Source organism: Vanessa atalanta, chromosome 22, assembly GCF_905147765.1.
Source record: "Vanessa atalanta chromosome 22, ilVanAtal1.2, whole genome shotgun sequence".
Classification (NCBI taxonomy): Eukaryota; Metazoa; Arthropoda; class Insecta; order Lepidoptera; family Nymphalidae; genus Vanessa; species Vanessa atalanta.
In genome coordinates this window covers 9,318,868-9,333,786 of record NC_061892.1, presented here as the reverse complement: position 1 = coordinate 9,333,786, position 14,919 = coordinate 9,318,868, and the positions used below count along the sequence as shown (strand labels likewise).

The window sequence follows — 14,919 nt, the reverse complement described above, 5'->3', positions numbered from 1 at the left end:
AGGACTGAGGGATTCACAGAAGTTGGTCTACCCTAGCTTTTTCTTTTTTTTTGAACAGTCTTTTAATTTTGGCATCAATACGCTGATATTTGATGAAATTTTGTGGAGTCATAGAGACTGTATATGACTCTTCGGCTTCAGATCTCCGTTGGACCATGACATTACATTCTTCATCCCACCAAGGAGGAGAAAGCAAAGTCTTTTTATTTATATTTTTTAGAGGAAAATGGGCATCAGCAGAGGATTTGATAGCATTAAGGAAAAGTTCGTAGTAAGCAATAATATTTTCATCATTCACAAAACCAGGGAGGGAGTCTTACATGGCATCAACAGAGTTAGAGTATGCTGACCAGTTAACATTTTTTAGTCTGTATTTTAGAAGAGGGGATGATTTGAAGGATGTGAGGGATCTGTTCTTAAGTGAAAGAAGGATAGGAAAATGGTCGCTTCCAAATGTTGATGGGAGGGTATTCCAAGATATTTGTGAGGATAGGGAGGGAGTTGATAGGGATAAGTCGACGGCAGAATAAGGATTCTGATTTGGATAAACTCTACGAGTCGGCGAGCCATCGTTGAGAATGCATAAATTTACATCATCAACGATGTCCACCAACAAGGGAGCAAATCCGTCACAGTGATAGGAACCCCATAACGTATGATGGGCATTAAAGTCCCCCATAACAAGAATAGGGCTTGGAAGGGAAGAGAAGATGGAGTGTAATTCAGGAGCAAGAGAAGAATTAGGATGGGGAATGTAAAGGGATAAAAAGGATATATTAAAGGCTTTTATAGCCACGGCATTGATATGCTGGCTAAAAGGAGGTAAGGGAATTTGGGAGAAGGGAATAGAGTGCCTAATCAGGATGGCACTACCTGCATACCCATCACTTCTGTCATCCCTCAAACAGGAAAAACCCGGAATCCGAAATCGAGAACCGGGAATTAACCATGTCTCAGAGAGGGCAATAATGACAGGTTTATATGAATTAATAAGGGAGAGGAGGTCAGGTTTCTTAGGACGAATGCTTTTACAATTCCATTGAAGGAATCTGATTGGGGCCATTTTTAAGGATGTTGAAGAGTTGATGTAAATCATTGGCAACGTTGGACGGTAAAGGGATTTCATTACATGTGCTTAGAATGTTAAGGAGGATTTTGGTGAGTAATTCTAATAAGTTAGAATTGTTATTAGGAGGGGAGGGATTATCAGCATTTAGAGCACAACCATTTGGAGAGGAGGAAGGGCAATTGCCAACTATGGCTTGGTGGGCTTGTTTATCATACCCCTTCCCTTGAGGAACTCTAGGGGCAGGAGAACGGAAGATGGTCTGTCTATATGATCTATTAGGAGGTGGGGAGGATTTAGATGGACTAGGGCTTGATGGAATATATACAGGAGAGGAAAACATCTCTTTTGCTACCTCAGCGTAGGACCTGCGAACATTAGGGAAGCGAGAAGCTGCCTCCATGTAAGAGATATTGTCCTGAGACATAACAATTTTTATTGATTGCTGTCGCGAATACTCTGGACAATCCTTGTCTGTAGCAAAGTGTTTACCAGAACAGTGAAGGCATGTAGCATTATCTTTAGTAACCTCACACAACTCACCTGTATGAGATTGGGAACATTTAAAACATCTGGGAGTAGATCTACACTGAGTCTTAATGTGGCCATAACGACAACAGTTTAAACAAATTATAGTAGGGAGATTATATGTTTCAACGGGAAGAGAGGTATGGAATGAATATATTTTATTGGGAAGGATTTGGCCCTTAAACGTTATTACCACTGACTGAGTTGGAATCCAGTTCACAACTCCTTCGTTGATGGTTTTACGATTTAAACGCCTCATTTTTAATATTTCACCACTACCATGAGGAAGCTCGATAGACTCTATAAGATCCTCCATAGACCAGTCAACCGGAACACCTTTCACGAGACCCATTCTAGTTACATTGTAAGTTGGTAACGTTGCTTTGTACTTACATAGTTCCAGTATCGGGTTTTTTAAAAAATCATTTGCAGATTGGGCTGAGGAAAATTGGACTTCTATTTTGTTGCGACCTACGTTTTTAACTCCATCATTAATAATACAACCAATTTTGTGCATATGTAAAAACTGACCGAATTTGATGGCTCGGATTGAGTTACCTGCAGAAGGATCAGAAACTTCCCGGGAGACATGGACAATGAAGGGACCCTTATCGTCATCAGCGTAACTTTTAGGGCCGTCAGTAAAAGCGGGATTAATATAAACAGTCTGAATGGAAGGAGTTGCGGTAGTGGGATGAACGACTGTTTTTTTTGAGGAGGAATCGGGAGTGGCGGTGGATTTATCCCCGGAACGTTTGCGAGAGGAAGATTTATTGAGGTCAATAACTTTTTCCACACCCCCGGGATCGGGAGGTTCAGGAGGAGGATCAACATCCATTATCTAACTACTTTAACTTACCAACTAATATACTATAACTATAAAAGTAAATAAACACTTACCGTAACCGAATATGGTTAGTAAAACCCAGAAACCATATAAATTAACTATTTGCACTAAAAAATTATGGAAAGAATAACAGAAAATGATTATAATAACACAGATATCTCACTAACACGTGTGTCAACCAAAGCTAACGCAAGCGAAAACTTAAAAATCCTATAATATTATTTCAAAGAAGGACATATGATTTTATATGAATACCTTACTGTTTTGTCAATTACGGAAAAATTTTGACTACTGTGGTCTGAGAGTGGAGTTAGACTTAATAATTATTTTAATTAATAAATGTTATAGTAGTTATATGCTAATATTAGAACGGTAGTATTCCCCACCAGTTAAAACAGGAACACAACAATACTAAGTCTTGCTGCTCGCTGACAAAATATCTCATGAGTGGGTTTGTGATGCTACACGGACGGTCTTATCACGAACCATTTTTTTATTAGTTAATTGATATTTATTATATTATATATTACAAGCATTATAATAATAAATAATAAGTATTGGACAACATCACATACATACTCTGATCCCAATGTAAGTAGCTAAAGCACTTGTGTTATGGACAATCAGAAGTATCGACGGTACCACATACACCCAGAAAACTAATGAACTCTTTTAAATCGACTCGGCCGGGATCGAACCCCAGTGGCGTACCCCTGAAAACCGGTGTACACACAACTCGGCCACGGAGGTCGTCAATTATTGTCACTTTATTTTTACCTTTTAATGTTTTTCAAGCTTTTATTTTCAATCATTTGTCTAGGAAAAATCTTGTAACACCATTTTAATCAAGTTCTACGTAACAGATAAAGCTTTTGCTAATATATATGAGGTGTCAGTGAAAATACATACTGTTAACATAGTTTATACTACGTTTTCGGACGACATACCGTGCAAAGTGAGTCAGTGTTTCGACATGATCTCACTACTACTAATAAAGAAAGCATATTGAATAAGATACAATCCATAGCTTTTAATAGAGATAAATAGTTTAAAAATACGACAATACCAAACTAACAGGCGTTATTTTTTGTTTTTAATATTGCTAAAAATAAACATATATCAGAGGTCACGTAGTAATCTTGAATTCCAAGAAAAGTTAAAATTGAAGGTTATATGTCTGCGCTGTTACGCACGCGAGATATATTCTTGTGATTTACCGAACGCAGAAGAGAAAAAATAGACGCTATTAACTTTTACTATTGTTTTTTTACTTTTATTAATATTTGCTATTTTATAGGTTTGAAAAACTGTGTTATGAGAGGTATGAAATACTCAAGTATGGGACATTGTGTTCTATTGCCTTATATTCGACTTTCATACAGCAATACTTATAGATCTAATCCAGATTGAAGAGAGATTAAGCCAGTTTAACTAAAGGGACATGATATCTTAGTTCCCAAGGTTACCAACGTTAAGTAACCTATACAGAGTTCGGAGTACTGTGTTACAGAAAACTCTCGGTCGCATTAGCTGTGAAGTATACAAATAACGACTATTCAGGATAAGATACTAAAAATGATCATAAATTTACCTCGCAAGAATATTTGTAGTTGGTTACAAGATTTTTTCGATTCTCAGTCATCAGGAGAAAGATGTGATTTTGGAAATAATATGTTACGTAATGTTAAGTTTTAAGATAAAATTTGTTTTTTATTATTGTTTAACCGAGACGATCAAGTACATTTTTTTTTTAAAATATTATCTAACAAAAAGATTGTGAAAAGTCTAAGACTGACTTCGAACTTAAATTATCTGTAAATAACGAAAATAATTCCATAAATGTTACCTCTATTAAAAATATGTGTGCTGAATTATCAACTTATGTCTGCGGACTTTAGGCGAAATAAATAATAAAATACACATCATAATTCATAGCTGTTAACTACGAATTTTTCGATATATATTCTTAAATTTTACAATAAAATATCTGAATCTAAATTATTATACTTTTCTCGTAAATGTTATAAAACAAAAGGCAGATGGAGCTCAGGAAAAATTTAAATGAAGCAACAAAAGCGAATACAAAATTAATAGTGAATGGATGTCTTCACTGCGCGCGCATCTTAATCTTTTTAATTTTTCCCGCGGACTGGAGATGGCAGATAGATCGATACATCGACAACACCTCATTCCTCAATATATTATATAAAATACTTTAGCTTACGTAAATTCGACCACGTTTCTCGTTTTATGAAACAGTTACACTGGCTTCCTATACGGGAACGTAGATATACTCGGCTTCTATGTCTTCTCTACTCTATTCTTACCGACCCTAATGCTCCCACTTACTTATCCTCTAAATTTTCTCTTCTTTCCTCTACTCATAATAAGCCCCTACGATCCTCTCATTCCCTTACCCTTTTCATACCTTCCCATAAATCTGGCTTTGTTTCCAACTCTTTCTCTCTAGTTGCAGCCCGGGAACACTTTGCCTGATTCTATTCGTAGAGCTCCATCGCGCGACTCCTTCAAGCGCCAAGTAAAAGAATTTTATTTGTCGTCTGTCAACACTATGTGATGTCTTTTCATAAATACTATTATCATAATTGGATAAATATATATATATGTATATATATATACATATATATATATTTATGTATATATGTTAAATATTTATGTATATTATGTATATGTATATTTATGTATTATATATTATGTATAATATCGAATTGTACTGTATTATTATTATATATATTTATAGGCATGTATTGCTATGTATATATTTTTTAAAATTATTCTTCAACTTCTGTGCACACCCTACTGACTACTCTCCTACACTATTCTGGGTTGGCTGGCAGAAAATGCTGTTATAGCGTTAAGTCCGCCCTCTGTACATGTTTTATTTGTACAATAAAGAATAATAAAAAAAAATAATATTAGTCTAATATATTCGTATTCGTATTAATGTTCAATATGTACAAAATTAAAAGAAAATCTTCCATATAATGCTATTCCGTCGAAAAAAAAACCTTCATTGTAATAAAAATATATTTTCTTTAGATTTTTTACTTAGAAAAAATAATCTTACGTAACGAATTTGTTTTAAAATATCTTGTACAAACTAACAATGTGTTAAGTGTTCCACGTTAATTTATTATTTGATATTATAATTAAACAGCTAAAAAAAATCAAAGTGATGAAATATTTATACCATCTCAAAATAAACTTGGCTTCGAATAAGCGCCAGTAAAGATTGGAACCTCGGATTTCTTATCGACTATCATAAAAAAGAAAGGCCTATTTGCAACGAATTGGGCAGGGAATGTTCTGAAGGCGAATTCTGCTTTCGTCACCGCACTTGCTACCGTCCCTTCTTCTGTCACTTCTATGTCAGCCTTTTGAATAAAGTTTGCAACATATAATGGATATTTGGATATTATTGGAAATTGAGCCTGGGAACTGTCGAACATTGTTTTCAAGCCCATATCAACTAGCAGTTCTTTCAAGTTACTAAGATCAGATGTTATCTTGAATCTCGGTATTTGAACTGAAACCATTTGTGGGCCCATTTCGTCGAACAGCTTACTTATTGTCGATAGACTAATTAACTTCAGTTTTTCTATTACTGAGTACAGGGATACATTTTCCTCCGGTAAAAATATTAACATGGAGTATCTGTTGTTTTTGCCGTATGGAAGTTCAAGTACATTTGCGTTTATCTTCTGAATCGTTCTTATATTAAACGAACCAATTTGGTACATGAGATTGACGGTACCGATCTGAACATCTCGTTCATTATAAAATGGACTGACTTCGGTCTCTTCATACACAAATGGAGTTTGCCAAGACCCCTTGAAGTATACAGCATCAATCATAACCATAAGCACATCATCAAGGTCTCCCGGAGACACCACTTCGTCTATTGTGTCATGAGTCGCCCGGCTCGCAAAATCATTTATAATCTGTGTAGCTTTATCGCTATCTTCAAATGATATAGTTTCAATTTGGCTAACACCACTTTCTGAAATCCTTTTCCTAAATTTGTTTCGGATTTCTAATTTACTATCTACGTATATACTTGCGCTTCTTTCAAACACTACGTCCGTATTATTATTACTTGTAACACGGTTTGCAAGTTTTAAGTATTTATTATTAAAACACTTATTATTTTCCAATTGGAGAACCTGTTTCAATTCTGAAAGGGTCGTTTCAGAAGCGCCCAAAGATGTACATGTCAGTAAGGTCCATGTTGACAGAGTAGATGTTACGAAATGATTTTCCTTTTCTTGGGCAATTCTTGTCAACAAATTAACCGAAAACTCGAACACTGATCTCTTGAAAAGCGGTTCTGTTTTTTTCACAGTACACTGGGCAAGTAGAGATGGAATTAACCCACATATTAAGATGAATATGAGTCTAGACATTTCGATTGTATTCGATGAACAAGCTGCAGATACTAAAATATTGAAGGCGAAATTAGTGTCAACGTTATCACAGCTTGTTTATCGTTGAGGTTAAAGTTCCACTATTCGGAAACTTCAATGATTTCATTTTAATAACATCTATATGTCATCATAATTATTCATAAGGAAAAAGAGAGAAAATATTTACATTTATCAATGTGTATATTGTTTAAATATAAAATGCTATTTTTTTAAATATTTTGATGAATTTTCAATATCAACAAAGATTAAAATCATCAATCCAATTTATTACAGAACACTTGGTAATATTACTCTAATTACGTCTTATTACATAAAACTATTGCCAATTTTGTTTTAATTTGTGCTACTTAATATGTACGTTACATTATCTAGAAAAATGGCAACGCTAGCAATGTTAATGAGAACCAGGCAGTATTCCCTTTTGTTTATTTACAATCTATTACATTGAATTCAAGCTTATCAGCAATAAATTGTCACAAAACTAAATTCGGTCTTACGCCATACATAATAAGGACGATGTGTACATTCGTTTCAAGATTCTAGAATATTCCTTAAATTTATAACGTCCTATTTGCAGATACTTAAAACTCATTGACCTAAGTTTATCTGCTGTTGAGTTTATAAATACTGATTGTAACAATAATCTTAGCATTGAATGAACGAGTATTTTGTTATTAGTGGAGTAGGTAGCTATATGATTTAGTTGTCAATTTAATGTAATATTAATATTTATAAATTGATAGTGACATCAAGTGAACGAAATAATACAGTGATGTATTTAGTGACGATGGTCAAGATTACGTTTGCAATACTTCTGTTAACACCAGTGCTCTGTGTTAAGTGTTCTTGTAATCACGAAAGTGCAGTAAATACGTTCAAACGACCGACGTATGATTTCTCTGTTCAACTTTTGGACAGAGTGGCTCAAGAAACAGGATATCATTTTGTGTTTTCACCTTTGTCAACGTGGCTGCAACTTATGACTCTGGCGGAAGGAGCTAGAGGTCCTACTGAGAGAGAAATCAGGAAAGTAACGAGATATCATCGTATGTTATGTTTTAGGAGGAAATATAAAGAGGTTCTAAATGGAATGGACGAAGAATTAGGTTTTATGACTAAAAGGACGAACGTTATCATCATTAACAAATTGTTAAACGTTAAGAACTCTTTTCAAAACGAAATACAAAAATCTAATTCAACTAAAATATTGTCATTAAATTTCAACGAACCTGATGACGCAGCAGCAAAAGTCAACGACATTATTCAGATGGATACGGATGGTGTTATTAAAGACAGCATTCAAGCTGAAGATTTTAATATGTCAGTTCTATTGATGACTGAAACAGCGTACTTCAAGAGTGACTGGAAAACATCATTTAACCCTGTTTATACTTCAACAGAACCTTTCTTTTCAGAAGATAAAGTACCCATTGGGAATGTTAGATTGATGTCACAAACTGGATATTTTAATCTAACAACATTGCCATTAATTAATGCAAAAGTTATAGAGCTGCCATTCAATACAAACGATAGAATTTCGATGCTCGTATTTTTACCTACTAAGAGTAGTGTCCAAAATTTATTATATTATTTAAAAGACATAAGATTGATGACTATATTTAACAATTTCAAAAGAGAAGGAACTAAGCTTGCGACTGTTAGGATACCTAGATTCAATATAAAGACAGAGTTAGAGAATATTCCTGAATTGGTGTATGATATGGGAGTGAAACGTATTTTTTATCCAGATTTAGCTGATTTTGGGGGAATAAGTGATTTTAAAATGCACACGTCATTGATGACACAAGTCGCTGATATAGAGGTAACCGAAAAAGGTGCAACTGCAGGTGCAGTCGCTGAATTTTTGATTGTAGGTAACAATGAAGAATTGAAAGCTGACAGGCCGTTTGTCTACCTCATAGTCGATAGGAAAACTGATGTCATATTGTTTGGTGGAATTTATAGTACTCCGAATATTTATTAAAGGTTTAATTAATGACAACATATTCGTTTTATTTTTAATCTTTTATTGGTAACATTTTTTAATGAATAACGATATATTTATGACTAGTATCACAATAACAGCCTCCGATAATGAAGTCATTTAAAAATATATAAAAACATTTCGATATGTATTTCATTGAATTTACTTAAATACTAACATTTTATTATATATACAAATGGCATCTAACCAAATATCGCTATTGGACAAATTGTAGTAATTTTTTTAAGGAAAGTTTTACAAACCAAAAGAAAAAAAAAAGTCTCATCAGAATGAGGTCAATCAACTATGGAAAATTTTCGGCTTATCTTATATTAGTAATTAACTTTTAAAATGCTTTGTTAGTTATGATTTACACTAATATTTATTTAATTTAAAGATTTATTAAATTGTTGTAAAACTTTTCTTTTTTTTTGTACCAAATTCTTTACGATAAAATCATGTAAATGTTGAGTCCACATTATTCGTATTAAATGTTGATTTTACTAATAATTTTTATTAGTTACTAAATCTAAATAATGATATGACTTATATATTTTGAATAATTATTCCATTTAATTTTGAAAGAATTTACAAAATATTTAACTATCTGACTACTGCACAGCCGATGATGATTTTAGTTTTATTTTCTATATACAACTAAATTGAATTTTATAAATGACAGGACATTACAATAATATATAGCGCGAATATGCTTATTAATGCTTTTATATTTTTTCATCATGGAAGAATCATCAAGTCTACTATCATAGTTACATCCAAAATGTTTACTAAAATAAAGGGCAAATTAAATCGGGCAATTTACCAAAAAAGTTACTGACTTCTGCAGAAAACGTTGCTCGAAGCCATGGTTGTTTCAGAATGAACTCGCAGTGAAAAATGTAAATAAACAGTTCCCTTTCAATCGATAGTTAAAAGATGTGAATACCGAACCGAATGAAAGTATATAAACAAGCATAACATAAACACATTAGATACATTTCTGATTTATGTCGTTCTACCTGATACATTGTTGATGTTAAATTCGCTTTGGAAATAACAAACATTATCTATATTGTGTTTTAAATCATCAATCAATAATGACACGCGATCAAAAATTGGCGTATTGAATTGAGAATTTTAATTGCTTCTAAAATTGTCGAGTGCACTTTTTCTGCAGCCTATGTCAACCACAAGAGGAGAAAAGACAAATTAACAAATTTGTCTTTCAATAGACGCGATATCTTTCATAATGGATTCGCTAATTTCCCTTTCAATGTTGACGAAGCTTTTATCGGAATTTTGGAAGTAAAATTACAATGAATATAAGTATTTAACCGAAACAGTGTTGTATTATAAACAAAGACGCCCGATTAGTGGGTCGCCTACGAAACTTCGCGTTTATTCAAACGGTTTTTTTGAAATTTCGAAACCTATGATTGTATGTAAACTGCAAGTAACATTTGGCGCCAAAATGATGAAACCTTTTTTAAATGATTTAATTTCTTATACAATTTTTTTTTTTAATTTTCAGCACATCACATGCAAATGACGATTTTTTATGTGCAGCTATCGTCCCTTAATCACCAGGACAATAATCGGCTTATGCTATTAATATATAAGAAGATAAACCGAGAACTATTAGTAGTGTACAATATAGAACAGCTATTAGCAAATTGCATGGAATATATAAATTTTATGATTGTTTATCTTAAGATAAACATTTGAAGCAAATTTGGTAGGCGGACGAGCAAATGGGCCACCTGATGGTAAGAAGTTACTACCATAGTCATAGACAGTTCCGCTGTAAGAAATATTAACTATTCCTTACTATTGCGCCACCAATTTCGGGAACTAAGATGCTATGTCCCTTGTGCCTGTAGTTACACTGGCTCACACACCCTTCAAACCGAAATACAACAATACTGAATACTGTTATTTGGCGGTAGAATATCTCATGAGAGAGAAGACTGAACCGAGAAACGAATACCAAACAGTTGTCAATATGTTTTTAAATGTCACTGATAATTCTATTAAGATGACGATAGATAATTTTGACGTTATATTAACTAGGTCTCAATTGAGAATATTTTTTCTGTTATCGTACCTATGCAATTAATTTGATATTCGATTCTTAATCAGACGTTTAGGCGGCTTTTACTGTTAGATACATAATCTGATATAAAATTCTATACATGAGGCTTCAAAACTATAACATGTACTTATATTAAGTGAATATCTATATATTTTTAAACAACACAATATACGTAATATCCTTGATAAGTGTAACAACTATCTTATGATTATTAATTATTTAAAATTAAATACAAACTTATAATTAGCCACAACGACTTTGTACTCTTTAGTTTTCAATTTGTAAAGACAATCGTATTTATTTTTGTCTGCTATTATTGTTTTGTGCATATTCTGATTGTAAACTTAATAATCTGGTATTTTGTCTAGCAAACTAAAAAAAAATATCATAAAATATCTAAAATTATAAGATCATAATATTGTAAAGTTTAACGACCACCACGATCAATTACCGAATTGAATATCGTAATAGCAATTCGAAGTGTATTCAAGAATGTTCTAGAATGTTCTCGTCATTGAAACGCAAATGCCAGTATGAGTATAGGTACGGCGATCACACAAGCGAGATACACAGACGTTCGAGGCTCACATTCTGATATTATCACGAACTGTTCGTTCCACAGGGAATCGTTGTTCCGCAACGGAAGCTCCAGAACCACCTGAAAATTTAAAACTTATTTTATTTTTGCTTAAAAGTATAGGGAAAATGGGCTACTTGATGGTAAATTTTTACCATTGCCCATAAATATTGACGCCCTATGAAATTTTAACCATTTTCTACATCACCAATGCTCAATTAATCTTGGAAAGTATAATGTTCGTTGTGCCCATAGTAACACTGGCCACCAGCCACCAATACGGTAATACCCAGATGGAATAAATAAACCCAATATGGAAATTAAATTTAATAGAAGCGACGACATTTTCAATTCCAAGTATAAAGACATTTTTAAAATATTTCCTGTTTGGCATAAACATTAATTATTACCTTTTGGCTGGAAAATATGTCAAGTGATAAGTCGCAACGGTCGGTGCTGTTCCGACACTCTCGGAGCGTCGTGCGAGCCACGTCGTATCTCGTCTTCTGCAGGTCGAAGCGAGCTCGGATGAAGTTTCTTTGAACTTCATTTTCCGAATTAAACACGAAGAAGTAGTAGCCGTTTGCTGGGACTCTGCAATAGAAATTATTCCTTATTTCAATTATTGTTTTAGCCTCACGTTCATTATTGTGCAAATTAAATTGTGTTATTTTTTATAGTTTTTAATGTCTTTTGGATTATCCAATATTGATCAAATGCCCAGAGAGATTTTAAGCATATTATATTTTGATACTGTCTCGTTGGTCTTGGTCTTGGTTCATAAAGCCTTAAGGGTTAAGCCCCATATGCCTGTCCTATTAAAACCCGGTCACTCATTCATTATTCATTTTTTTTTAATTATGCGTGACAAGACAGACAGACAAAACTAAATGAATTGGTGTGTAATTATATCATAACTTTCTATCCCATTACTGATTAAAACATACCTATAAGTTAAAGCATTCGCTCTAGAAGCTGCATTTGTTTCTTTATCTGGAGCACCAGGCTTACAGGACGCATGAGGAGTAAGCGGCAAATTCAGTATGAGTCCCGCACACTCTAGCAACGCTTCCTCACTGCTGGAGAACGACGACCAAAACTCGGAGTTGGACATATCGAATGCGGTTGTTTCATTTATCTGGTGGTGATGCTCTGCATAACCGTCAGGTTCGAGACCCTGGAATGTATTTGGATATGTCATTATTTGTTGGTATGATATTTTTAATGATCAATAATAAGAATGATGTATTTATACATTTGTCGCGTATATGATATTTAAATACTTTGCTATTTGCGTATTTGCATTTTTGAGGTATTTATGTATGAGTTGAGCTTATAATTCATCGCGTGCTCGGCGGTGAAGGAAATAATCGTGAGAAAACCTACATATTATGTCTTATTTCAATGAAAATCTGCCATATGAGTATCCACCAAACCGCAATAATTTCATTAGTTTTCTATGTTGTCTTGGTCTGGGTGTTTGTGGTACCGTCGTTACTTCTGATTTTCCATAACACAAGTGCTTTAGCTACTTACATTGGGATCTGAGTAATGTATGTGATGTTGTCCAATATTTATTTATAAAAAAAAGCAATGGAACAGCGTCGAAGAATTAGCTCCACCTTTTTCTTAAATTGAAAGGAGGCCTCAGCCCGGGAGTGAGATATTTACGGGCTGTTAACTTTTTCCATATAAAACTAAATGATTATCGCTGTTTTTTTCATTTATATTTGTAGTGCGGTAAATACACACAATATTGCTATTAATACATTGTGACTCAACGGCAAGTAAGTACGTTTTAAAAAATATCTAGAAAAACATCTCGAGTTACAAGACTAGAAATAAAACAGAGAACTCTTTTTATGACTAAAAATAGTTATAAATATGTGCAGCAGTACCCCAAATAAGAGTGCCTTTTAACATATTTTGTGGGAATGTTACATGACTCTAGTCCGAATCCACTCATGTTCGAATACGAATTTCCACCAGCGTCCTTTGTGGTCATTTTATTTCGATTGCTTTGAAATAAGTTCCTAGTTGTTATACATTTTGGAAAGCTAAGAAAAGGGTTTGTTTTTAAAATAATCTGCAGGACAAGTTTTATAACGATTTTTTTTAGTTTTTAAGGCATTTATGTGGAAAAAAAATCAAAAAAATATTGAAATAATATCTTTTTCCGTCTCGCATTTTTTAATTTGGACGGATAATTACTATTTTAATATTGACAAGTAACCAGTGTTTAATCGTTTTTATAAATCAGAAGAAAAAAATACATATTAATTGATACTTTTTTTAAAATAAATTTTTGAAGTTGCATTTTTGTTTTATTTTGAAAAAAAAACTAAAAAACGTGATAACTCAAAAATGTTTAACCTTTGCATGATGCATATGGGGGTTAAAATTATCGCAAATAGTCACCCCTATCACCTCCTAACGGGAATTCGTCGAATTACCAATAATCCTATATAATAGTAAAGTGCATATTATTCAAACCTCTTCAGCAGCGTAGTCCCTCGCTTCGTCATCTGCATTCAGTTGCTTTTCTAGTTCAATCTGTCCAAGAAGCAGCTCTCTTTTGTTTCTGGCAGTTTCTCTTGCATCACGACGTTTTTCTGTAAATTAATTGTTTAAATCGGTTATTGTAAATAATTTTAAATCACTAATCGGTTTAACATTATTGATATAGGTACATATATAAGTTTTTTTTTTTGTTATTTTGAGGTTACTTGTATTTTTGTAAAAGCAGATTTCGAACGAATTATGGCAAAATACACTTTATGTTATAATATAGCATTTTTTAAGCATATTATACCTAGTACATACTTATAGATCCATACTTTTATGACAATGTTTTGGTTTCATTCGTTTTATTGACATAGGTGTTCTTCTTGTATACGGAATCTATACACATATTATAAATGCGAAAGCAACCATGTCTATCTGTGATCCGTGAATGAATAACAGACGGACCGACGTCCGTCTGTTATTCATTCACGGATCACTGAACTGAACTCGATGAAATTTGGTATGAAGCAAGATTAAATCCCAAGAATGGACCTGACAAGGCCCTAAAACGGGGAACGGATCCGCGAGCGAAAACCAATGCTAAATTAAAGTTAAATAAAAGTTCAAGTATGATGTACATATGTATATATGGAAATGATTATATTTCACCATCCACATTTTTTTTTTTTAGCATTAGCAGCCCGTAAATGTCCCACTGCTGGGATAAAGGCCTCCTCTCCTTTGAGGAGAAGGTTTGGAGCATATTCCACCACGCTGCTCCAATGCGGGTTGGCGGAATACACATGTGGCAGAATTTCGTTGAAATTAGACACATGCAACCTGCATGTGTCCTTACGATGTTTTCCTTCACCGCC

General features: G+C 33.5%; 3 protein-coding genes across 4 annotated transcripts in view; 1 reads left to right on the top strand and 2 right to left on the bottom strand.

Moving 5' to 3' along the window:
- Positions 1-5,635: 5,635 nt before the first annotated feature.
- Positions 5,636-6,905, bottom strand: LOC125072556 (serine protease inhibitor 77Ba-like). The gene has a single exon (XM_047683178.1). It carries the CDS (start codon positions 6,863-6,865, stop codon positions 5,657-5,659), a length of 1,209 nt encoding a protein of 402 aa, XP_047539134.1. The 5' UTR covers positions 6,866-6,905; the 3' UTR covers positions 5,636-5,656.
- Positions 6,906-7,481: 576 nt separating this feature from the next.
- Positions 7,482-8,888, top strand: LOC125072840 (ovalbumin-related protein X-like). The gene has a single exon (XM_047683560.1). It carries the CDS (start codon positions 7,659-7,661, stop codon positions 8,868-8,870), a length of 1,212 nt encoding a protein of 403 aa, XP_047539516.1. The 5' UTR covers positions 7,482-7,658; the 3' UTR covers positions 8,871-8,888.
- Positions 8,889-9,426: 538 nt separating this feature from the next.
- The window catches only part of LOC125072839, a 28,810-nt gene continuing 23,317 nt past the window's right edge, over positions 9,427-14,919 (bottom strand). The window contains exons 9-12 of one of the 2 annotated variants that reach the window (XM_047683559.1): positions 14,033-14,151; positions 12,487-12,716; positions 11,950-12,133; positions 9,427-11,620 (exon numbers count right to left, since the gene is read on the bottom strand). In XM_047683559.1, coding sequence (XP_047539515.1) covers positions 11,474-11,620; positions 11,950-12,133; positions 12,487-12,716; positions 14,033-14,151 — 680 coding nt within the window. In that variant the 3' untranslated portion in view covers positions 9,427-11,473. The remainder of the gene's footprint in view (positions 11,621-11,949; positions 12,134-12,486; positions 12,717-14,032; positions 14,152-14,919) is intronic. The other variant, XM_047683557.1, reaches the window with a different exon arrangement.

Coding starts and splice junctions, on each gene's coding strand:
- LOC125072556 (XM_047683178.1), bottom strand. CDS start 6,865: ATGTCTAGACTCATATTCATCTTAATATGTGGGTTAATTCCATCTCTA.
- LOC125072840 (XM_047683560.1), top strand. CDS start 7,659: ATGTATTTAGTGACGATGGTCAAGATTACGTTTGCAATACTTCTGTTA.